This window comes from Dipteris shenzhenensis, chromosome 10 (genome assembly GCF_047967505.1).
Source record: "Dipteris shenzhenensis isolate YYH24624 ecotype China chromosome 10, Dip_SZ_1.0, whole genome shotgun sequence".
NCBI lineage: Eukaryota > Viridiplantae > Streptophyta > Polypodiopsida > Gleicheniales > Dipteridaceae > Dipteris > Dipteris shenzhenensis.
In genome coordinates this window covers 28,888,532-28,914,194 of record NC_141605.1, presented here as the reverse complement: position 1 = coordinate 28,914,194, position 25,663 = coordinate 28,888,532, and the positions used below count along the sequence as shown (strand labels likewise).

At 46.5% G+C, this 25,663-nt stretch overlaps 1 protein-coding gene across 4 annotated transcripts in view; it reads left to right on the top strand.

The window, feature by feature from the left end:
- The window catches only part of LOC147897658 (hydrolase family protein / HAD-superfamily protein), a 90,614-nt gene that overhangs the window by 10,519 nt on the left and 54,432 nt on the right, over positions 1–25,663 (top strand). For all 4 annotated transcript variants that reach the window (XR_015541680.1, XM_087380434.1, XM_087380433.1 and 1 more), the window contains 4 exons: positions 3,169–3,242; positions 16,659–16,699; positions 23,430–23,501; positions 23,607–23,796. Coding sequence is in view for 3 of the 4 variants with exons in the window: in XM_087380434.1 (XP_087236560.1) it covers positions 3,169–3,242; positions 16,659–16,699; positions 23,430–23,501; positions 23,607–23,796 (377 nt within the window). In the remaining variant the exon portion in view is untranslated. The remainder of the gene's footprint in view (positions 1–3,168; positions 3,243–16,658; positions 16,700–23,429; positions 23,502–23,606; positions 23,797–25,663) is intronic.

The window sequence follows — 25,663 nt, the reverse complement described above, 5'->3', positions numbered from 1 at the left end:
GAGGGCCTGGCAGAGGCACAGACATGGCAGGGAGTGCAGGCCCAGATCTGCAGCAAGGAATGTGACTGTCAGTGGGCAGGTGGCAGGCCTTTTATAGGCTGCATATTTGCCTTGAATGGAGGGCCAAAAGCCCTGGAAGTTTGGGCCATAAAAGGCCTGGGTTGTGTGCCTTATAGGGCTGGACCAGCCACAGACTGGTTGGCAAGTCTGGTCGGCCAGTCTGTACCAGGCTGGTCGGTTTTTATCAGCCCCCCCTTGGGGCCTATATAAGGAGGCCATTCAGGCGTCATTTCAACATCACTTGCAGCAGCAAATCCAGAGCAGAAAGGAGCAGCAGGTAGCCACCCTCTGGACCTACATTCAGGAGGATAGAGAGGTGCTAGCAGGGCTGCAGACTTAGCCAGGAAGCTGCCCACCTAGGCTGGTTCCCAGACAGCAAGGTGGAGAGGATCATCCTAGACGGAAAGTTTACTTATGCTCGAGGTGGAGCACGGGGACTCTAGTCTAGAGATAGCCAGCAGATAGGAGAAGGACTTTGTGGTAAGATCAGAGGATCACACCATTGGTGGGATTCTGGATCTGTCTCTCTTGTATTGTGTCCATAGTTGTGGACGGAAATATATTATATGGTGGTTTCTCTATCTAGTTTGGTTCATTGTCTATTGATGAGTCTGCACACCTATTGAATGCACATAAGTAAAGAAGTTTGTGATTCCACACCCACACCGCACACTGTGTGAGCTCCTGGGCATTATTTCTGCTGCGTGTACCCTCTGTTGGGTCATTTCTAACAGACTTATATAGACCCTCCACATTTCCCACCTAAGACTTTAAAGGTCCTCTAAATTGGCCCCTTTTCCCCCTTCATTATAGGACAGAGGAGACATGATGGGCTATTGGAGCTTGGAACGATTCTATGTTGGGGATCGGGCGCTACATAGGGGGGGCTCTACAAGGATCCGGCAGGCACCACTTTTTTAGGACCACTCCCCTCCAATGTTGCACCTAGATCAGCCCTGTAGAGGTCTTTCCCCAAAAGGGTGTTCACATCCTAGATGAGCTACTTCAGGACGAGGAGGTGCAGTAAGCAGTTGCAGAGATGTAGTAGTAGCCAGAAGGAGGGCCTATTGAGGGTTGGGCCACGTGGGTGGTTGATGCGATTCAGAGGAGCAGCACAGAGCTACAGTCACAAGCCCTCAGACGGAGACAGGCTCTTCAGGAGAGGGAGGTCCAAAGAGCAGAGTTCTTGCACCATTCCTCTCGCACCAGGTGGGTTCAATAGGGGAATAGGATGACGAGGTAGTTTTTTTAGACTGCAGGGCCCCGATCAGCAGGGACCCAGTTCTAGAGACTGCGGGATGAGCAAACCCACATAAGATCCTTGAGATGACCACAGACTTCTACCGACAACTGTTCGAGTCAGAGATGGAGCCCCCCCCCCCCCGGTCCTCTTAGCTAGGGAGGCAGTTTGGGACTAGGTTCCATCAGTGGCCCCGATGAGCCTGAGCAGACAGCTAGAGACGTTGTTCATGAAGGAGCTGTGAGAGGCCCTCCCTCCCCAAAAGTGCCCTGGGGAGGACGGTTTGACTCCCGTCTTCTTTCGGAGTTTTTGGGAGTTTATCGTCACCTTGTTGAGGCAGGCTTGTCAACAGATCTTGGACTCCGGCTCACTCCCTCATTCTCTGAGTTGGGGTTGGATTTGTTTGATCCCCGAAGGGAGGAGATAGGTCCAATATTCGCCAATGGAGGCCGATCACCCTTCTTGACACCACATACAGGATCTTAGCCAAGGTCTGATCCCTAGTCTTGTTCACTTTGGCAGCTCTCAGCCATGGTCTACCCTCCTAGGGATGACACTCTCATTGGCTTCCACTTAGTGAGGTTTTCCAATGGGCAGGGGTATGGATTATGGATTATGGATTTGGTATTTGTCCTGGGTGCTGATGCCCGTCTAGTGGCTACACCATCAGTTTCATTGTATGAGTTTCTTTCAGTATTGTAGACCCTTTTTGGTCTTCTGAAGACTCTAATAGACTTTCTTTCTTTCTTTCTCCCATCCAGCAGCCCCTGTCTCCTTCAGGTCTGCAGGTAGGCACACAACAGTTCAGAGGATATATTCTCAGCAGAGGGTGCAACATGTGAGGCTTGTGGTGATGCTTACCTCTGCAGAGTTCACTGCAGGTCCTTTTGTACCGACATTTATTTATGAGATCTTTTGAGCTGTACTATCTGTAAGGTTGTGCCTGCAACTGAGTGGGACCTCTGCATCTCCAACGAATGCCTCGTAGAGTATTCCCTTGGACACACATTCTGCAATTGATACTAATGCCTTTTAACATTCCTACGATCAAATGACATGCTTTACATGCTTTTTGAGGAATTGTTGGAAAGAGATACTGCAATCCTTGTGCTGCCCTCAAATAATGACCATGCTGATCTGAAGACGAGTTTGGATTGGGTAGAGCGGGGATCCTCCTTGTCCTCACTATTGTTGGCATGACCTTTGTCTTACCTTTCTTGAACTTTTTGTATTTTCTGCTGAAATACTTTGCTGGTGAACTGTATGTGCCATTTTACTGGTGCTTCTTGCATAGTAAAGCATCCATGTTACGAGTAATTTCCTCTCAGAGCTACCCAGGGCGTCGAAAAGGATAAGGACATCCAAATTCGGGAATGAAAATATTACACAAATGGGAGTATATATATGTCAATACTTTACCTATTTGGAGTTGGTGAGGTCAAAATTTTTGACCCATTTTAAAATGAGTATCCACCTAAGTTTACTTAGTCAGCTATAATACATGTAGGTCATTTTGGCTGTCTAACATTTGACTGAAATTGTGAGTACACAACCTGAAATAGTAGCAAAGAATTGTACTAACAGGAGGGCTGGTTGCTTTTGGTAGACCGCTGAAATTTGTTTCATCTATCTTTTTCATCCTTCTTTTGGAGCAAACCTGAGTTTTCCAGTCTTCTGTGTTAGATATGTGTAGCCTTCTGCTTTTTGCTTGTTACATTCAACAAAATAATATATACAATGGTTGGATCTCAATCAAGTAAATATATGTAGCAGATTGTTTGCCAAAAAACAAAGCAATGCCAATTTTCCGACATCATTAAATTTGGAGCTTTTGGTAAAGGATCCTCTGGATTTTTTGCTTCAACTAGGTGGAGGTGTACGGGAGTCTGCGAAAGCACCAGAACTAAGCAGTCTGTTAGGTGTGAAAATTTTACCAGAACAGGTCTAAAAAGCTTTGCATATTGTTGCTCTTCTTTTTTCAAGTGTAGTTCTGATGAAAGTGACCGGGTTGTGTTCGCTAGGCGCTTGCAGGTCAAAGTGATTGGGTAGTGCCTTTTAGGTATTTTTTCAATGATGTTATTCAAGAAGATAAAGTAAAAGACTTGAAACGAAAAGTATCAGTAGCAATGTCTTCTCTTTGGATCAAGATTCTTTGTTTAGCAGCATGGTTTTAGGGTTCATGGACAGTTCTAGTATTCAAAGGCCAGACTCTCGTTAGGTTTATTATAATTTATGATGCATAAAGGTTGAATAACAGTTATAATAGTACTTTTAGAAAGAAGAGAAGTGACTTCTTTGTGGGCATAAACAAATTTGCAAACTGCCTAAAGTTTGTAAGAAAAATTGAGTCTGTGGCTCTTGAATATCAGGAACAAGGTCATCTCTTCAAGCTGTTAGGTGTTTTGAGTGTCCGCATATCTTGTATATGAGGTAGAAAATCATTGTGCCGCTAGGCCTTGTCACAATATTGTTCAATGTCACAGATATAGTTGAAAATCGGTGCGAGGGAGGACAAGGTCATCTTACGACTAAACATAAAAATTGCAAAGTAAAATTGAAGAATATCAAAGGAACATTCAGGAGTCGTTTTACCAAAAGCCAGAGTCACAGGCTTCAAGCTGAAGCGATTAAAGGTGAAGAAATGTGGAGGAAATGAGATGCACTTGCCACTATGGAACCAAACTCAGGCTGTTCATGGCAAAGTTTGTCACCATCCTGATGGGAATGAAGATTAGTAACTGGACAGACGAGCGTGAACACTACATACAGGTCAGGCAGGCCAAAAGTCATGACAGGGCATTGTGGACCATTTAACTACTTTGTAGGTTATGACTGAAGCAAATCAGGCTTAAATGAAGGTTCTGTTTCAAGATTGTGTAGGCTTTAATAAAACATTCGGTATCATGGCTAGAAAAGCTATTGAAAAATAATAAAAGAGCTTGTCATCCCTTTGACCCAAAGGAATAACAGTTTGCTGTAGCTAGATTCTATGAGGGGTTTGGAATATAGAACTTAAGAACCCTTGACAAGTAATATGCCACGAGGGACTCTGAAGATTTTTATTGAGACACCATCTCATTAAAACAAATATTTTTAAAAAATGTATTTCAAGTCCTTTAGGGCAATTTATTGTCAAGGGGAGAATTGAGACAGTAAATAATTCATCAACAGCTTGGAGAATGCACAGCATAGTTGTAGGAAGTTAGTTGTTTCGTTCCCTTTATTCAGCGCGCCATTTTGCCTGGGAAGTAACAACATTTCTGCATCAAGCTTTTCAATTTGCCCCTCTTCCCCAGCTTTCTTCCTTCTTGTCTTTGTAGGCTCAAGGAAGTGGAAGGATGCACAAGAATGGAGCAAGAGCTGAAAGCCGTCACATCAACTATGAAATAATGAAAGTACAAAGTACAATAAAAGGGAACTCTAGGATAGTGTCCTAGTGGTACCATTAGTACTAGGTGTCATAAGACACTAAAAGTACTAAGTGACCTAAGTGCCAATAACTAAAGCTACATGGCACATACCAGGGCCCTGAGGGCATTAATACAACTGGGAGATGATGGCCTACAAACCCCCCTCCATGGTATGGGCTGAAGTATTCTGGAAACGTCTCAGAATACCTGGTATTTTCTGGTCATGGTGGCACATGTTCATCCCAAGGGATATAGCCACCTATGAGTGTACAAGGTATGCCAGATCATGTAACAAAGGGAACCAAGTGTAAAGCCTATCGAAAGACTTCAAACTTGGGACGAGGAAGTGCCTTTGTAAAGATATCTGCTATGTTGTCCTCTGTGGGAAGGTAGGACAACTCTATGTCTCCTGTTGACAACCGCTCTCGAACATAATGATAGTGAACCTCAATGTGCTTGGTACGCGCATGAAACACTGGATTACGCGCAATAGCCAAAGCACTCTGGCTGTTAGTGTAGACCATAGGGGAGGATGTCTGGCGGATACCAAGATCTGTAAGTAACTGTCGAAGCCAGACACACTCTACTGTAGCGGTGAGAGCTGCCCTGTACTCATCATGGCTAGCTTTCATCATGGCTGAGTCTGCCCTTCACCTCCGGAGTGCCGACAGAAACTCAGTACGAAGACATTGTATAAATGGATGCTCAAGTATGTGTGGGTGTGTGGATTTGTATGTGTGAGAGCATATTTTTATACTATGGTCTACCCCCATTATTGGGCGTCGATGACGTCAGTGGTGGGGATGTCATAGTAGCTAGTCCCTGCTATGTGTGATGGAGTTTATGGTTTTCAACCTTTTGAGTGACTATCATGAGATTGAAACTGCACGATGTTGTGTTTTTACAGGGTGAGCTTGGGAATGTTCCTGGATTCATCTAGGTATAAAGGCTGCCTTGTACTCAGCCTCACAGCTGGATGTGACAGCTGTTGGTTGCTTCTTGCTGAGCCAAGAGATACATGAACTGCCAAGCAAAAAGTAGTTGCCGGTATGTGACACTCTGGTGTCGGAACAACTTGCCCAGTCACTATCCGTGCAAGCATGCATGGTAAGTGAACCCTGATTACCATAGAAGAGGGCTAAATCCTGAGTGCCTCTGAGATATCTAAAGACTCTCTTCAGTGCCAAGCGTGCCATTTGTACCCGGTGGGTCTACAATTTAAAAAGGAAATCTGATGGTAGCATAGATCGACACAAAGCCCGTCTTGTTGCAAAAGGGTATGCCCAACAACAAGGTATTGACTTTGAGGAGACCTTTGCTCCCACTTTTAGAATTACTACTATCAGAGGTGTCATTGCCATTGCAGCCCATCACCATTGGCAAGTGCACCAACTTGACATCAAGATTGCCTTTTTTCATGGGGATCTACAGGAAGAAGTTTATGTGACACAACCTCTTGGGTTTGAGGTTGTTGGCTCTGAAAACAAGGTATGTCGGTTGAGAAAAGCCCTTTATGGTTTGAAGCAAGCACCGAGGGCATGGTATGCCAAAATTCATGCACAATTACTGTCCCTTGGTTTTCAGAATAGCCCAACAGAGCCCACTCTTTATGTCCGTGGGAGTGGATGTGCTGATTTTATATGTGTATGACATGCTGATCACTGGCCCTGATACTCAGCATATTGCAGCTTTCAAGGCTGATTTGCAGCAAGCTTTTGAAATGTCAGACATGGGACAGCTGCACTAGATCTACTAATTCCCATGTCATTTTTGGCAATATATTTTAGCTCAGCTCTCATTGCATCCATCCACTCTTTGCTGTCAAAAGCATCTTTATGGCATAAAGGCTCTTCATTGCAAGCTGTAGCAAGGAGTGCAAAATCAAGAAAGTGACCATGCATGTGTCTCTTGTCCGGGCAGCAAGAGGTTGATCTTGTTTGCTGTCCCTCAATGTGTCAAGAAGCCATCTGGGAAGTTGCCTTTGCTGTCTGTTGACAGCTCTTTCTTCAATCATTGCATCATGAATATTGGGATCATTTTGTGCTGGAAGAGGAACCTGCAAATCAGCATGTGTTGCTGGCTGATCATTGCTTGTTGGAGGGCCTGCAAGAGGCTCATGTTGCTGGTCAAAGTCCCCCCCGGAGGGGAGAAGAGGGAACCAAGAGTCAAAGGCATCAAACATGTCAACTTCTGGCTTTGCTTTGCAATCCACAAGAGGAGAAGATGAATGTTCAGCAAAGATTACATCTCTACTGACAATAATCTTCCTAGTATTTGGTTGGTACAACCGATACCCTCTGCTCTCCTAGATGTAACCAATAACTATGCATTTGATTGCCTTATCATCAAGCTTATGTCTCAGCTGCGATGGTACATGTACATATGCAAGAGACCCAAAAACTCTCATGTGTGAAAAGGAAGGCTTCCTGCCTTTCCATGCTTCATAAGGTGTAACGGTCCTCAATGCCCTTGTAGGTGATCTATTCAGCACATAGTTGGCACACATCACTACATCAAGCCAAAATTTATTGGGCAAGGACTTGGCCTTAAGCATGCATCTGGCCATCTCCATAGTGGACCTGTTCTTTCTTTTAGGAACAGGATTATGCTGAGAAGTGTAAGCATGAGTGAACAATGCCCTGTGAAGACAAAAATGCATCAAACTCCTTTGACATATACTCTGCCCCCCTGTCTGTGTTGAGGGTGACAAGCTTGCATCTTGATTCATTCTCAACCATATTCAGCCACCTCTGAAAGCATGAGAACACTTCAGATTTGACTTTTAAAGCATAGACCCAGCAATATCTTGTAAAGTCATCAATCAGAGTCATGAAATATTTGTACCCTCCAATGCCATTTGTCCTCATTGGGCCACAGACATCACTGTGCACTAGCTGCAATTTCCTCTGTGAGAATTTTGGACAATCTTTTTGAAAAGGAAACCGATGCATCTTACCCAAAAGACAACCCTCACACACATGTTTGGAAATTGTGTGAGTTTGAGGTACATCATTTGCCATGCCCTGTGAATGTAATTTGGCAAGAGCTCTATAATTTAGATGACCCATTCAAAGATGAGTTTCAGCAAGCTGTGAATCTGAAATAGCATATGTCTCAATAGAAAGTGCAACTGAATGATAATCAAGGTGCCAGTGAGAACAATGGCATTGTCATCACCGAGATCATATACAAGGCATTTGTAGCCATCAAAAATCACTCTGAAACCTGAAGTGGCAATTGCTGAAATCAAAATCAAGTTGACTTCAATTCCAAGCATAAAAAGAACATTGGTCAAAGTGACAGGATGGCCTGATATAGATGTGAGCTGCACATCTCCAATTCCTTTTATAGCATAGGAAGCATTATTGGCACATGTGAAAGTCCCCCCTCGAGGTGCATCAGCCAAGGAATGAAACAACTTTTTGCAAGAGGTTATGTGCTTGGAAGCACCGCTATCAAAATACGAAGACTGAGAATCATTAGTAGAAAAGAATGCATCAATTTTGGAAGGATCAAACAATGGACAGCCCATGCCCACTCATCCTGGACAGCATGTGCATGTGAGGCATCTGCTGGCTCATGGGATTCAATTGCATGTGAGGCATTTACTATCAATCCTGCTTTCTTCTTCTCCAAAGCAATGCGCTTCTTGCATTCTGAAATTTCATGCCTTGGCTTGTGACAATAGTTGCATCTTTTCTTCTTTGACTTATCTGCTGCATTTTGGGATGCATTGGAGGAATTGCCACGGTTAGGCACGTATTTAGGCTTACCCATGGGCTTGGAAGTCTTGCCTTTTCCTTTCTGCTGTGAAGCAAATGCTTGATCAGGAATTGTAGCTTGCCTATTAGCACGACTTTGCTCTTCCTGCAAAAGCAAAGTCACTAATTGATCAAATGATTAGTGGTCAGGATTTCCATCGGCCACTAGTCTAAGGGTTGTAGCAAACCCTTGATATGTGTTTGGCATTTCTTTTAATGTAGTGCTAACAAGCTAAGAATTAGGCACCACTTCATCAATATTTGCAAGTTCCTCCATGAGGTCCTTGACCTTTGTTAAGTATGTATCCATAGAGTCACTTTCCTGCATGCTGACTTCCTGCAATTGCCTTCTCAAATATGCAACCCGTGCCTCATTGCAAACCTGATAAAGAGAAGCTCATTTATCCCAAGCATCCTTTGCTGTCATGTATGACCGGATGTGTGGAAGAATGATTCTCTTGCATGATAAAGCAATACATGAGTGTGCATTTGCGTCTCTTGAGTCCCATCTGATTTGCTCCTGAGTAGTAGTAGTAGTGACAGGAGTACTAGAGGAAGAAGAATCAAGAGAATTCCCCCCTGGAGGAGTGCCAGCAGTAGGGGCAGCCACTTGAGCATTGGCTGGCCTCAAATCAATACCTGAAACAATATTCCAAAAGTGTCTTGCAACTTCATAAGGTAGGGCCACATAGGATAGTTGGTGCCATCCAACTTGTCATCTTCATGGAGAACTCCAAACAAATCACCATTGTTGCCAGCCATTGTAAATAGCACAAGTAAAAGTGCATTGACCAAGTGATGCAAAAATAGCCTCAAGGCTTTCGACTGCAAAAATAGGACTTGCTGTCCACAAAATGACTGCACAAGTGCAAGTGTCACAAATTGTAGACCTGCAAGAAAAATTCCCAAGGCAGCATGGGGCCTCTTTCCAAGGCAACACGGGGCCTTGCTCAAATGCCAAATGAGATGCAAATAGAGGATATAAAATTGCAGAAGTGAAATACCTCAAGGAATGGACTTCCCGAGCTGATGAAAATGCTTGGAAGAGCTTCAAACAGCTAAAGGAGACGCAAGACAGCAAAAGCCCTCAAAAGCCCTTTGTTTTGACACTTGAGAGACAATAAAAAAAGGCTGCAAATAACAGTACAGCAAGAGCCTTCTGTATAGCACTGAGAAAGGCTTGTGAGAAGCTTCCACAAGTGAAGAGAGCACCCAAGGATCGGATTCCAGCAACCTGAGGAGAAAATAGCTCGGAATAGTCAAAAGAGGTGTCACCCAATTGCGTACAAGGTATGCGCCTGCTGTTGAAGTGGAAAGGAGCTGTCCGAGAGGCCAATATGGAGTTCCCAAAGGTGATGACCTTTGTTGCAACCCCTATCAGTAAACCCTCCTACTCCGACATCGCAGCAACACTCAGCCCATACACATTGCATTACAAGCGGAGGGTTAGCTCAGATCCACAAGAGCAGATATATTTTCTACAGCAGAAAATAAGGGAGCTCAGACTTATGGTTGCAGCTCTCGGGAAGAAAGTGAAGGAGATGGAGAACAATGCCAAGCAAGACATCATACAGGAAGTACTACAGATATACAGGGAAGCAGCACCTGCGCCATAGTTGGTAACCAAAGGTCCTAGACATGATCACCAATGAGGTCAAATCGATCAAATAGGAAATCTCAGCAACAATGGACAACAAAATCAACAAAAGTGAAGTACATGGAGAGGTACAAGAGCAAGAAAAAAGGGCTGCAAATGCTCGATGTCTATGCATTGGAGGACTACCTGAAGATTGGCATGAAGGGAGCCTGGCAGGAAAAATTGAAAATATCATAGCAGCAACCCCTCAGATTGAGTGGGACTTAAAGGACATAACCATTGTGACTCCTATTGGGACACAAGCCAAAGTGGTGCTCAATGATAGGAAAGCGAGAATCAAGACTCTCATGCAAACAAATAAGTTGAGAGGTACCAAAGTATGGATATGAGAGGAGCTCACCCCAATTCAGCTCAAAATGAAGTCCACAAAGTTGAACAAAGTGAAGGACGCTCGCAAAGAAGGGAAATGGGCTGTGTAAAAGATAGAAAAGCACTTATCAAAGACTTTAAATGCAAACCCAAGGACTCTCAAACTGGTGTAACCCAAGGACTCTCAAACTGGTGTAACACAGGCTGACTACCTAGTACAATGTAGCTAATCTATAATAACTTTGGGAGTGGTACATGCACTTCCAAGAGACTCTCAGTCTATAACTGATGTTTGGTGTGTACCCTTTTTGATGTTTGTGCTTTGTCTCATAGTCCCGCGAGGGCTTCTGAAGACGTTAATCTCTCTCTCTCTCTCTCTCTCTCTCAGAAGGCACTTGGGAATCAAAATTACCACACCCTACTCAATCATGCTTCTAGAGACTGGCACCAAACCAATTGAAATAAGGGCATTGGAAAGAGTTTTCAAAGACATCAAGAAGGTCAAGGCCATGGACATACACAGACTACCAAGAAAGGCATGGGAAGCAAGTAGAAGACTTCAAAAAACAAATAAGAGTAAGATACTATCCTCAGGATGGTCGCTAGATATTCATGGCTGGTTCCAAAGGTGGGAAGTTGCCTCATATATAGATAGCCCCTCTGACAAAATGGATGAGGAGGCACTGCAAAAAGCGCTCCTTGAAGCATTGCATCACAAATGGCAATCAGCTAAGAAAAGAGCTAAGTTTGAATACTATTGCCAACATATTAGTCCCAGCTATTTGAGCACATATGCTCAAGCAAAGGACAATGTTCAAAGATACATAAGCATGCCCATACCTATTAATGTCAGGCCTAATATTGCAAGTATGCGTACCCGTTCTCATATGCTAGAGGTGGAGAGAGGAGCCTGGGGAGATACTTCAAGAGATCGATGAATTTGCCAAATGTGTGATTTGCAGGACATGGAGACAGAAGCACATGTTTTATTGACATGCCCACAGTATGCCCACATAAGGAAAGATTTTCAGAATGTCGTAGAGAGGCACTCAAATCTTGTGAGCCTACTCACGCATGTACATCCTCCTATCTTGGGCACATATATTGGTAGGATTCTTAAGCACAGAGAACAATGCACGATGTCGTAGGCTATAAAGCAGTGATACTGTGTTACTTTATCACCCCTTCCTCTTTGGAGGACAGAGACTTCCTTTTTTGTATCTTCTCTGATCAGATGAGGTCCCATGGGTCGTTTTTCGGCCCCCAGAGGACGATAATACAACATTCTATTCTATTCTATTCTCTCTCCCCCCCAGCCCCCTCCTCCTCCCTCCCAGCCCCTGTATGCGTCCTCCTAGCCCCATTTCCATCTAAGGGCCTATCGCGCGTGGATTACTAGCTGTTGTGCATGGGCATAGCTGTCGCGCCAGCCCCTTGCTGTCGCGTGGGCTCTCTACAAGCCGTCCGGCCATGGGTGGCTGTTGCGCCACCACTCCTGCAATCTAAGGCCTGTCGCGCCTCCTTCAGCTGCTTGATTGCAGCAGCGCTGGCCACAAGGACCCGCGCAGGCAGCTCGGTCTCCTAGAACCCCACCCCCCCCTCGCCTTGTACCTCTTCTCACAGCCCGAGTGGGGTGTTGTGCCATCCCGAGTGCTGCTCCAGACCTGCATCAAATCAAGGGGCTGCAACCAGCCCCTGCCTAGCTATGGGAGCTGTTCACAGCCCTTTACCTCCACTCCAGCTCCACACCTCTGCTTCAAACAATCAAGAAAGTGCAAACAAAGTGACTTCAACAACAAATTTACACCATGCAAGCTTGAAAGGACCAAGAAGGACAGGGAAGAGCCACCAGCATACTTGAGGATCACCTAGGGCAGCAAATGTGTGAGAATCTCTCTATTTCTGCACTTTACACTTCTGAAAACAAATAGGGGTTTGCACAATGCCTACACAAGTATGTGTAGAGGATATTTGGGGGAAACAAGCACTTGACAATGCCATGACAGTTTACACAGCAGGGACAACTCCAAACACTACATCTAGTGTCCTCACCAGCTTCCAAAAGATATGCCTTGCATTGATCGAAAAAATTGACAGCTTGGAATCTACTCATGTGGCCCTCCTTGCGGAGAAGGCACATGTAGACAAAACACTAGCTGAGGTGAAAAAACATGGAGGGAAAATGCAAGAGGAGTGGGGAAAAGGAAAAGGCAATGCGAGAAACAAAAGGCTGAATGGATATCTGAAAAAAACAACTCTAGAACAAGGTACACTCAATGGGAGACACTCCAATGGCAGATGCCAAGATATTGTTCACAAAAATGGGGGTCAATTTCACTTGTGAGACAGCTTGGAGGGTGAGCAAACCTGAGGCGTTTACAAAGCCACTAGTGTTGAAGTTCCGGACAGACATGGACAGGAAGACCCTCATGAGCACGAGAGCGACTTTGAAAGGAACCTGAATCTACCTAGATGATGACCTCACACTCCTAGAACATGAGCACCAAAGGGAAGGTATGGTGCGAGTAATGGCAGCAAGAGAAGCAAGGAAATGGGCTGCTTGCAGAGATGGTAAGGTGATCATTCGAGAGAGAGGAGAGAAGGAGGATAAGGAAGAGAAGGAAGAGGGAAAATTATGACGGTGTTGAGCCCATGGGATGAGTGTACACATGGGATCGAAAACACCAATATGGAATTCGAATGGCACACTATGATCTGATCGAGAAGGTTTCTTGGAGACATATAATGATGGAGATATGATCTTTTACACTGAGACGCATGAGAGCCCAGAGAGAGGGCTTCCCATAGGAACGGGATACACATGGGAATCAGCTCATAGCAGAGTATGAGGCTTCATGGGGATAGCTGTCCTATTCAAATCACACCTAAGACTACTCATATCTGTGGTACGGAGAGAGGAGCATGCACGACACATGTGGATATGAGTTCAGCTACTAGATGCCCGACCTATCTTTATTGCAGTGTGCTACTTCCCTCTAGACATGTCATCCTATACACGAGAGGTCACTAGAGATGGACATAGCCCATATGAGATGATCCAAGATGACGTCATGGAGTTCTCTAGATAGGGAGACACCCTACTACTGGGGGGATTTCAATGCACGCGGACATAAAATAGACAGGTGGGCTTGCTTGAATTCACAGAGGACAGAGATCCCCATGTAGTCCCGGAGCTAGATGCAGCTGAGCTCGGGATACTGAGGCACTCTTCAGATGCCATGCCCCACAGGTGACATGATATGTGCGACATCTGCTTGAGCTAGGACTAGTCCACGACTTGATCATTTATAATGGTCTTCAGAGATGGCCATCATTTGGAAGACTCACTTGCTTCCCACATGGTGGTGGGTCTAGTACAATGGACTACCTACTAGGCCCACTAGACTTTGTCTCACGGATACACGATTTCGTCATACCCCCCCCCCCCCCCCACCCAACTTGGAGCTGACCACTCATATGTGGCCTTCCACATCTCTGCCACTATGCCAGCCATAGGGAGGGCTCGCCCCGTGCATGCACGTGTCCAGATCCACTTTGATTGTGCCCTCGGCCTAGTTTACATGAGTCACCTAGCCAGGGAGCTTGTGGCCCTACTTGGGGACGATATAGACCTCGCCCGTGCCTCTGACACCCCTTTTTTAGTGGTATATGATGCTGCCACCAGATTTTTTCCCACGACCTGATCCATGCAGGGCAGAGTTGGAAAGATGCCTCAAAACCCTTGGTTTGACGACGAGTGTAGAGAGGTGAGAGCCCACCTTACATGAGGGCGGGTCTTGGGTCATTTGACATCATTTGAGGCGCAGAGGACCTTTCGACGGTTGACATGCCGTAAGAGATGGGGCTTTCTCACACACAAGATTGACGAGATTGTCAGATCATTTCGAGGAGGAGACCCGACCACTCCATGGGGGTTTCTATTGGAGGGAAAGCCATCTATTCCCATCAGTGACCCATATGTGTGGCACACATTCATGTTCTCTCTACGATGCCTAAATGCAGACACCGCCGGACGTGTCCTCTATGCCCAGGCCCACCTCCTGTCGCTTGTTGACCGGGCCGCAATTTTTGTCGACTACATAATGGAAGAGCATAGGATCATGAGGGCCTACGGACTGAGCAGTTTGCACATGGGTAGGAGGTCTTAGCTCCAGTCCTAGCACAGGTGTTCAACTAGGCTATGTCACAGCTTTTCACCTGCTTGGAGCACCACCACTATTGCGCCGATACATAAAGCTAAGGACCCTATGGACACTAGGGACTACCGTACCCTCATGATTGGCCACTCTCTAGCCAAGATTTATGGATTATTATTAGAGAGGGAGCTCAGTATTCTCGGGACCAGTGCGCACTAGGACAAGCATGATTCCAGAGGCAGCATTCTACCCTAGACCACATCTTCACTTTGAGAGCCATCATTGAGGAGGCGAGGTCTAGACACCAGAAAGGCAACATATGCTTTGTAGACTTTCGAAAGACCTTTGACATTGCTCCACGATCCTGCATGATCAGGAGACTACAAGAGATGCAGATTCCAGAGACACTGATCTGGGGGGTGATGAGCCTATATGAGTTAGTTAGAGACAGAGTTAGTGCCCCAGGTGGTCTATTGGATTGGGTCGAGAGTACGATTGGAGTGAAGCAGGGATGCCCCCTCTCACCGACACTTTTCGGGCTTTACATTAATGAGATCATCTCCTTCATAGATTGCATAGGAGGCGAGGGATCATTACTGGGATGATACATATATTGCTATACGATGATGAACATAGTCCTTATCTCATCTTTAGCAGAGGGTTACAGAGACATCTGGAGGTGGTAGAGATGTTCTATAGATTGAGACTTGATAGGCAACCTTGGGAAGACCGAGATTGTGGTCTTCAACACCTCACACGCAGTGCTCCGTTCGACTCAGTTTCACTTATTGTGACGAGCCAATGGAGATAGTGTAGTCCTACACATATTTGGGAGTAGTCTTCATTAGGACCCCTTTTCACTATGACCCATGCAGGCCAGGTACGACTCACACGGGGGTGGGGTGCTCTAGCCCGGTTGGAGAGACATTGCTTCTAGGTACATTTTCATGATGCACCGTCGAAGTATTGGCTTTTCGATACGCTAGTGTGACCGACTGCTATGTATGCAGCACCCTTCTGGGGATGTGATCTACCGATGGCAGAGTGGAGGAGATTTGTGTGGCTATAGGTGACTATGGGGTCTAGGATGATTCGGAGTAAGCGCTCAGTCCCACCTGAGATAGTACAAACATAGTCCGCCATGACACCACTATAGGTTGATGCCATATTTCAGACAATGACATTCATTCATAGAGTATGTGACTTACTCCACTGGAGACTACCGAGGTTGGCCATGGAGTCATCTAGATGACTAGCTGAAAGTGGGGCAAACACATGGTATGCACACATATCCACCTGGTTTGCCAGACATAGGATTCAGATGGATAGGCTTCCCACCTTTCAGTACAACACGGATGCACCTCCTTAGTTGATCCCACGAGATGAGATTAACTGTATCATATGGTTAGATCTCCTCCAGCTCCACACATCTAAGACTTAATCTGTTGTCGTCTCCATTACTCTAACCTTTATCTCTCTCTTCACTCTCTGTGGTGTATAATTTCGATTCCTCGCTAAAGGTTTAAAGAAGGTCTTGCTGTGATTAAAAGATCAATCATCAGATAACCGTTGCATGTTACATTACTACACTTCTTTTGATTTGTTGTAATGTCTAGATAGAATGATTGCATTATAATGCCAACTTTATCTTGGTAATGTTGAGAATCGATCCTAAGAAACTACCATGAAGGGCAGAGCAATCAATCCTAAAGAAAGAAATGAGTGAGACTTTAACCTAAGTAGTGGAAAGTCGCCAAGGAGAAAATAGTGCCAAGTCATGCCTTTCTTGCAATGGTGGATATCATGTCTTCACTCTAGCTCTTGAAAAGTTGTGTTCATTATGGGCTGCTTTGGAGTCCTTGGCAATAGCTCAAAATGCCAAGTAGGATGAGCTCTATCAAGATTATCTGATGATATACTGATTTGCAACCCTTGTTTCTTTGTTTACAATCGGTTCTAGCTCTTCATTGGTTACGTAATGTGCCTTGTTGTGCGTACAACAATGTTGCTCTAGGATCTTTACATGGGTTTCTAATAGAAATGATTTTTCTCTGCATGATGTAGGTTTTACTGGGACATACACCATTTAAGAGTTTAGTGGACCGGTACGTGTAATGGTCTTTCAATTGACATCACAAAGTATTGCCAATCCTTCTTTGGAAACCAAGCTGTTGGTATGAATGTTGCATTGTGTCTGTTTATCACTGCTGTGGTTTGAGGGAGTATCTTTGAATTGGAATGTGTGATTGTAAAACAAAATGGTGTTTTTGCAAGTACATAGATTCCAATTAAAGGGAAAATTTTAATGTCCTCAAAGTGGAAAAGGAGGGGGGCAACTCTGGTCCCTATCTTTAATTGTTAGCAACTGTGGACCATAGAAGTTGTATAGCATACCACTGATTGGCTTCCACTGAATTGATGTTGTCTGACTTGCCCTTGTCTTTATCTTCTTTCTGTGTATGCTTGTAGCATTTTTTTACATTGTGGTGAGCAGTTTTGCCAGTGGCTACAGTCTTTCTCAACTGCAGTTCATGCATGTGTTTTGTCAGGGATCTTTTTTCTCACTGATGGATAGAAAGATTTCAACCTTTGATAGTCTTTCCTCTTCAAGTGATCCAAAACCTTATCATTAGTGTGCAAATTTTTGGCACGTCTCAACTTTTCTCTCACCTATTTGGGAAGAGACTAGAGAAGAAAATGTATTTCTTTTCAACTATGACTAAGATAAGCTAGTTGTTGTAGAAATGACTTGCTTTTGGTCGGATATGTTGGTAGATAATGGATGAATACGTTCTTCAAGCTGAGCCCAATGATTCCCATGGCTCTCTTATTCTTATGTTTCCACACACTAATCTCTTAAGTGCTTGTGATAGGCAGGGATTTCAGAGCATCATCTATCGAGTTTTGGGTCTCATTTTAGGGGATTAGGGACAAAAGTCTCATACATTTTCAAGCGTCACCCAACTTGGAATTCATGATTTCATTAACAGCTCCTCGGTGAGCTCCGCCCTCCGCCCGCGCCGGCCGGAAGGCCTGCTGCCTGCTGCTTCGCCCACTGCCCCTCCTTGCTGCCCTTCCGCCTTGCCTCGCCCTCACCCCCGCTCCACCTAGCCTTCTCCTCCACCTCCGCTCCGCCCTGCCTTCTCCGCTCCGCCTCCACCCCGCCTTGCCTTCTCCCTGCTCCGCCCTGCTCCTTCGCTCCCCCCGCCCCTTGCTGCTCCTCCATCCCCGCTACCCCTCCTCCCGCCTCCTTGCCTCCCAGCCTCCCTCCCTTCCGCCTCGCACCTCCTCTCGTCCTCCTGCCTCTCCCACGAGCGTGCCCCCCCGCCATTCTGCCTCCCCCCTCCTTCTTTCTTCTCCGCTTCTCCCGCCTCTCCCGCCCTCCTTCCAATCCTTCACTCCTTCCTTCTTCTCCTCTCCTTTCTCCCTCCTTCCTCTCCTCCCCTCTACCTTCCCTACCGCCCTCTCCACCTCTCTCCTCCGCCTCTTCGCCTCGCCTCGCCTCGACGCCCTTCTTCCTCTCCCTCCTTTTTTCATTTGGAGCATTCGTGTTTGTTAAGGTGAAAGAAAATCCTTGTGGTGACCCTTGGTGTGGCCAGAGGGGTTCTATGGCAACACCCTCGACTCCCACAGCCGTTAAGGTTCTTCTTTCCCTAGCTGACAAGCAACAGGTACAACAGGCAGTTTAGTTCCTCCAGGACAAGGCGCTTGTGGCTTGTGGGCCTCACACCTACACGGAGACAGGTGCGAGAGTGGATCCAGGCGAGCTTGACATTAGAGGGCGACTACATCCAGCAGGTCAGCATCTATGGAAGAGACATTTTCCTCATCCAAATGAGGTCCCCCGACACTGCCTCGACACTTGTGGAGCAGAGCCCCATCTTCCTTGGCCCTCGCCTAGTTTACCTTTTCCTTGGTATCATGGGTTTACAGTGGAGGACATGGATACGACACACCATGTTCCACATTTTTCGGTTACGCTCCGCTTCCCAAGGCTCCCCAAGGAGTATCGAGTCATCCTCCCTTCCATTGGTTGGGCATTTGGCACTGTGCTCGAGTCCCCGCCAGAGTCGGTCGCCTCAATTCTAGAAGATGATGGAGTCCCAAGGATTAGACTGGTGGTTTTGAGTCCAGAGTCCCTCCTAGAGTTGAGCCTCCTCGAGACCCTTGAAGGGGGCACACTTTGCTAGCGTGTGGAGATTTCCGGGCTACCAGGCCAGTGTCTTCGGTGTAGATAGATGGGTCACCTCGCCAGAGATTGCCCCTGTGGCCTCCCTCGAGTGCCTCCCTCTCTCCCGTAGAGTAGGTAGAGCCAGCAGTTCAGAGTCTCGCCCCCCCCTCAGACAAGAGCAACAGGAGTCTCAGACCCCCTGGGTGATCCCTTCAGAAGGGGACTAGACCCAGGTTAAAACCAAGCAAAGAGGCTCGCAAGTGCCGTAGGCAGAGGGCCAAACGCAGAGAGAGAGAGACAAGGTTGCCCGCAAGGCACCTGAGGAGGAGCAACAGTAGTAGCAGGAGCCCTTGCATGGGGATCCACCTCCCTCAATGGAAGGGGCCACCGCCCAACTAGATGCTTCTCACGTGGCAGAGGTTCAGCATCCGCATCCACCCTCGCATTGGAAGCAAACCCCAGGAGCTCTTGCTATGGCGATGGCGGACGATAGTTAGACACCGGGTGAGAAGGAGCGGATCTAGAGCCCTGGCAAGCCTGACTAGCAGGAGCCTGTGATCACCCCCTTTCCCCCCCTTCAGATCGGTCCCCTCTTTCCCCTCCACTCCCTACCCCCCTGGGTTCCTCCCGCCCCCCTGTTGTGATCACTCTCACCACCCATCCCCTTCCCTCCGCCCCCCCACCTCCTCCCGCCCCCGCTGCCCCCCTCTCCACCTCCGTGGCAAGTTCCTCAACCTCCCCCCCCTCCCAGGCTTCGACACCCTTGCTAGCAGGCAAGGGTAAGATGACGTCCCCTTCTGTTCCCTCACTGCAGCATCAGGCGCACCCAAGGAGAGAGCCAGAGGGACGGGGCTCGCGTCCTCTAGGTCAGCTAGGTCAGCTGCCCCCCACCTCCAGCCTGGGCGTCCCTTACCGCGGGGCTTCTGGAGGTTGGGACCCTGGAACTACCTAGAGATCCTAGACTCCTATCCTTTACCGTTGGAGGTAACACTTATGATCCTGTAACCACGGAAGGGGGGTTTGATCAGTGCAGTGGGCTCTCAGACACACCCTGTTTGGAGTTTCCAGTTCGCCTCCATAGGGCTGGAGAAGTGGACCCTAGAGGTGTTTGATGCTATTCTCCCAGATTGCACGCATGATGGACGAGTGGATGGGAGCACAGGGACTGGATCTTTGGTATGCCCATGGTGTGGAGGTGAATTTTCAGCTGAGCTTCACGCGAGAGGAGCCGATGTGTGGTTTGGCGGTAGGAGTTATCAAATTGCCGCTTGAGGCAACTGTGGATCATGCATACTACTGGCCCCTCCAAAAGTGTGCGGAGCAGTTTGGAGTGGAAGTCTCCTTCATGATGAAGTGGGCACGGAAGATCGGCATTGAGCCGGTATCCATCCTAGTACGTCATCGCACAGACACGGACTATTCTCCCTCCAAACCCCCAGCAAAGTCACTCAAGGTAGTCTTTCTGGAACAGGCACCCACTTACATGAGAGCCTTGTTCTCTGCACCCCCGTCCTCACAGGACGGGAAAGTCCAGGCTGACAGAGAGTCTTCCGGATGTAGACTCCTGGATTGTTGGAGGAGACTTCAAGAACCTGGAGTTTGGGGAAGACAAGCAGGGCGGTGCCTCATTCTCTGAGATGCGAGTAGCAGAGCGTAGCACCTGGGAGCAGTTCATTTTCATGATCAGTGTGGCAGAGACCCATGGCGAGAGCCAAATTTCAGCAGGATACCTGGCAGCCTCCTATTCTCTTTCGGACAGAGGAGACATGATGGACTGCTTGAGAGACTAGACCGTTTCTACATCGGGGACTGGGCACTGCACAGAGGTGGCTCTACCGGGATTCTGGCAGGTACCACGATGTCAGACCACTCTCCCGTAGTACTTCACCTAGAGCAGCCCCGCCGAGGTCTCCCCCAGAAACGGGTCCGCATTCTAGAGGACCTTCTACAGGACGAGGAGATCCAGCAGGCCATGGCAAGGATTTGGGAGCAGTCAGAGATGACATTGGGCGAGGGTTGGGCTTCGTGGGTTGGCCGATGTGATCCAGAGGAGCAGTGAGGAGCTGCAGGCTCACGCCCTTAGGCGGAGGAGGATGCTTCAAGATCGTGAGCGGGCTTTGAGGAGGGACTTGCCTCCATAGAGCGGGTCAGGGAGCAGGACTCAGATTCTCAGTGGCTTAGAGACATGCTCGAGAGCGCTCGCCTTGAGCTTCAAGACACCAAGATTCGGCGGGCTGAGTTCTCTTATCACTCTTCCCAAGCCCGATGGGTACAGCAGGGGGACATGATGACGAAGTAGTTCTTTCATACCACTGGGCCCCGTTCAGTAGGCACGGTACACAATTACAACGTCTCTGGGATCCACAAATCATCTTGCACACTAATCCACATTAGTCTCATAGGATTTATGCAGTAGGCTAGAGGTGCCTTTCACGGATGAGGAGCTTTGGGAAGCCCTCAAGGCTAGTATATCGCCTTCTGTTGGTTCTTTCATAGAAGATGCATTGGGCAGCTCCGACGATTGGTTCGGAACTAAAGCTCGGGTCGCTTGGCAGATGATCATGCCATAGGCACTGGGAGGCTTGGGTATCATAGATCCGTAGATACAGAGTAGAGCCCTTCTTGGCAAGTTGGTTGTTTGCGGCCTCACTCCAAGTGTAGAGCCTTGGAAGCTCCTCTTACAGAGAGGGCTTCTTAGGAACACCCCACACACCGAAGGATAGTGGTAGCCTTCTCACAGATGGATCTTCTCAGAGGCTCTCCTTACAGGGAAGGGTTCCCCTTTGATGTGGAGCCTTCACAGGGTTTGGCAGAGATTTGCAGGGGGTCTCATCCGTGCTCGCCCAGATGCAAAGAGGAGTTTGAGCGGCAGCCCCTTATGTGGCACCTAGAGATCCGAGATGAGGAGGGGCGTATGCTTGGACAGCGGACGCACATCGGTTGGGCACAGTGGGATAGTGGCCCGGCCGGGTCTTTTGGTAGATGGAGCAGATTACCCATGGAGTCAGAGGTGAGGGTCGGCGCCGTAGCACATTTGCGAGGAGCAGGGCAGCGGATGAGAGAGATTGACCTAGCCATCCGTGAGTCCTGGTGGGAGGGACTCCACGCTTGGAGGGACAACACTTGGCTAGGGCAGTTTTCTCGGACTAGTGTCTCTCTGAGGATGATGATGCTGCAAGGCAGCACAAACCCCGGCTTCTACCGTGTAGGCTCTGGAGGCCTACTTGACCCGCTTACTGAGAGGGACCCCAAGATGGATGGGAGTCTTAATGGGATTCATTGACAGATGATCAAAGTGGTGGGACGTTTTGGGAAGGAGTGGCACATTGACCCTCCAAGTATTTCAGAGCAGGATGCCCCCAGATGGCGCCTCTGGCTTTGGGAGGGCTCCAGAGCGACTATTGAGCGGCGTGCTCGATTCTGCAAGGCTTTGCAACAGTCTTCTACATCTGGGTTTCTCTAGAACAGACCAGTTTTTCTTTCACCCTTTTCCTGGTTTTTTTCCATACTCAGCACCTTCGGGGCTGCTGTTTTGTATGAAGTCTTTCAAGCATTAATAGAAGGTTTCTTTTTTTGGAAAAAAAAAAAGTGCTTGTGATAGGCTTCACAACTGCTGTGCTGGACCAAAGACCTTTCGGCGTGAGAAGTGTTACCTTGAGCTGCTAGGTAGGGAAGCTGCCCCCCTTTAATTTCTTATTGTTGGGAATATTGAAGTGGAGGAGCTGTCCATGATGTGCTCTATTTACCAAGCCCATTTCTTATAAACATGAATTCTCAGGTTTAACCTTGAGCTGCTAGGTAGGGAAGGTGGACCCCTCTAATTTCTTGCCCTAGGGGACATTGAGCTGGAGGAGCTGTCCATGATGTTCTCTCTTCAACAAGGCCTTAGAAGACCTTCCATTTCTTGTTAACATGCATTCTCAGGTTTAATAGAGCACTGGCTCTAAAACTATGACGAACCTCTTAGTTTCTCTGGATGCAGGCACACATCAAGCTGAAATGGTATGCATGAACTGAACAAATTCGAATAGTGGGCTTTGAAGAAAATGCGGCTACAATGTATTTAAAATATCTAAATTGTAGTGATATATCATGAGCATATGTATAGAAGATATGAAGAGGCCTACTACAAGTCAATAATGCTTGGCAAGACTCTCATACTAGTGTATAAACACTGGGCAAGAGTCTCATCAAGATAAGGTTTGGCAATACCTAGAATCCTGCAAGGCCATTTGCCTCTTATCGATCACTGAGCTTCACATTCTACTCTTGAGTTATTGCTTAGGCAGATGGTGACCACAACAATTGAGCATTGTTCATTCATCCCCATCAGATACTTTAGGACCTCTTTGTTCATTTGTACTCCAATTGCGTTGTCCATGGCTATGGAATACCAGCTTTCTATCTGTCCAAAGGACTTACTGCATAGGAACGTACTGGCCTTTAACTTGCAATGGGACTTTCTATCGCACTTTGAGTTGATACGGTTTCTGGACTCATGCAATCTTTTATTTGTGCTGCCTTCTGTCATGATACCTTAGGAAAATTATTTTGTGAGGAAATAGCAAGATCTTGCCTACATGATTGAGTTTGCTACAATTCCCTTCGCATGTACAAAACTTGATAATTTTACTTACAATTATCTTATCCCTTGGAATCTATAGTTTTGGTAGTGCACCTGTTTTAGCAGTTGGAAAAGGAGAACCGGCAACTGTTATGGCTGAATATGGCTATAGGTGAGATTGCATGTCCATTCTTTCTTGTGTTTGTCTTCAGACCAAGGTAGTTTACTTGTTGATTTATACTTGATTGCAACAATGGTGTTTGAGTGATGTATTCAGGAATGCTATCTCCATGGAAGAGTATGTGTCACAATTCAAGGACATTGATCCTTTGGCCAAATACAAGCACTGGTCCAGCCTTCAGGATGGAGACGGAAAGGGAGTTGCACAAATGAATCACATGATTTCGAAGCAAATTGATGCTGTTTTTATCGTTAGCGATCCAGTTGATTGGGGAAGGGACATACAGGTTCTTTTGCTACTTTTCTAAATTACACACTGAGTTAATAATACTTTCACTAGCACTACAAAGTAGGCTTCTAAACGTTGACTTTTAGTTTCAAGGATGGAAATGAAGATACATGTGGGGATGGAGAAAAGGTCCATTGTTGTAATATTTCAATTAGAACTCTCTGGTAGACTCTTTTTTTGATAGTCGACTTTTAGGTATAGGTAAATTGTTAAGATATTTTCTAGGCCCATCTGGACGTCTTCTACCCTCCCTTTTGTGGCTCAAGTAGCAGCTATTTACATCGGCTATCTAGGCGAGTGTAGGACACGATTGATAAGAAGTACAATTGAACAAAGATTATTGGAATGGAAGGACATTGGAGAGCGTTTCTTCAATGAATATGTTTTAAAAGAAGAGAGGGTAGGTCTTTCCCGTCACTTGCATACATCTTCAGGCTTTTGTCTTCTTTTACATGAGAAATTGGTTTGCTTGGGTCTTCAGTCAACTTGTACACACAACACACGGGATCTTCCTTTTTCAGGCAAAGCCTAAAGAGGTTCTCCACTCAAACTGGCTAGTGTGCCCATTTTTTCTACAAGGGACATGCTTAGGATAGGTTGAAGCTTTGGCTGTGTGATGGACTTCCTTCTTTGAGTCAAAAAGCTTATTGCCCAATCCCCACCATCTTGGTTCGTCTCAATTAGAGGAAGGAGAATTCAAGGCACTTGGAGAGAATATCAACTCTATTGATAGTATAAATTGTATTTTGTTTTTGTATCGACATACGATGACCAATCTTGGGAAGGAGATCAAAAGTTTGCTATATCTGAGAATAGGGAACAAGGATGCTTAAGGAGTTTGAAAATTTCAGTCCTCCCACGACATCCGTCCACGGGTGACTACATCCCATGTGCCTCCCTTCCATTATTTGCTGAAGGTATTTGTTCCGCTAGTGAGTACCCGGCTGTCAACTGCCTTGTTGACAACTGCTTTCTAGCGACGATCAACAACTTCACTTTCTGTGATGTGATACCAAATTTCTGCCTCCAATCACCCAGTGAATCACATAGCTGCTTTTTTGGAGTCAGCTTGAGAAGACCCTTTTTCCATGACAAAGGCATCTGCTGATTTTGTCATGCTGTATTTACCATTTGCAGCAAGGTGAATTTAAGAAGATCCCAGAATGCAAGAAAAAATTCAACAGTGAGACCATCCCATCCTGGAGATTTCCATCTGCCACAGGATCTTAGTGCATTAGACAATTCCCTTTCATTGAAGGGATGTTCAAGTTCCAAAGCCTGAGCATCAGACAGAATTGAATGAATATGCTGCAAAAGAAGCTGACGTGCATACATGACCCGAGGAGAAAGAGTATCCATATGCCCAAAATGAGTGGAGAAGTGCTGCACACATAAATCAGCAAGCTCTGAACGAGATGTTGACCAAGAACCATCAGGCATCCGGATCCAACAGATATTGGCAGCCTGTCTTTTGTAGTGTAAACTCTTAAAAAATTGCTTGGAAGAGCAGCCTTTATCCAAAAATGCCCGTTGTTTGGATTGAGTTTCCCATTTAGCAAGCTTTTTGCGATCATTAGATTGAAGAGAGAATTGAGCCTGACATAAGAGCATGCTTTCCTCTGAAGACAAAGGGCAAAGATGAGCAAGCTCAGTCAAACTCTGACTTGTAAATTTGGCATGTGCTACAGTCTCCCTTGTGGCTTGCATATAGGATTTGCCATAATCTCGAATAACTGCTTGCATCCGAGCAACAGAAGCCTGCCAGGCATAATCCAAACCAATGCGTATTTGACGAGAGAGAGGCTGAATAGCATCAGAGACCAATGCTTTAAAGTCAGCATGTTCCAGATAACTATTATTAATCA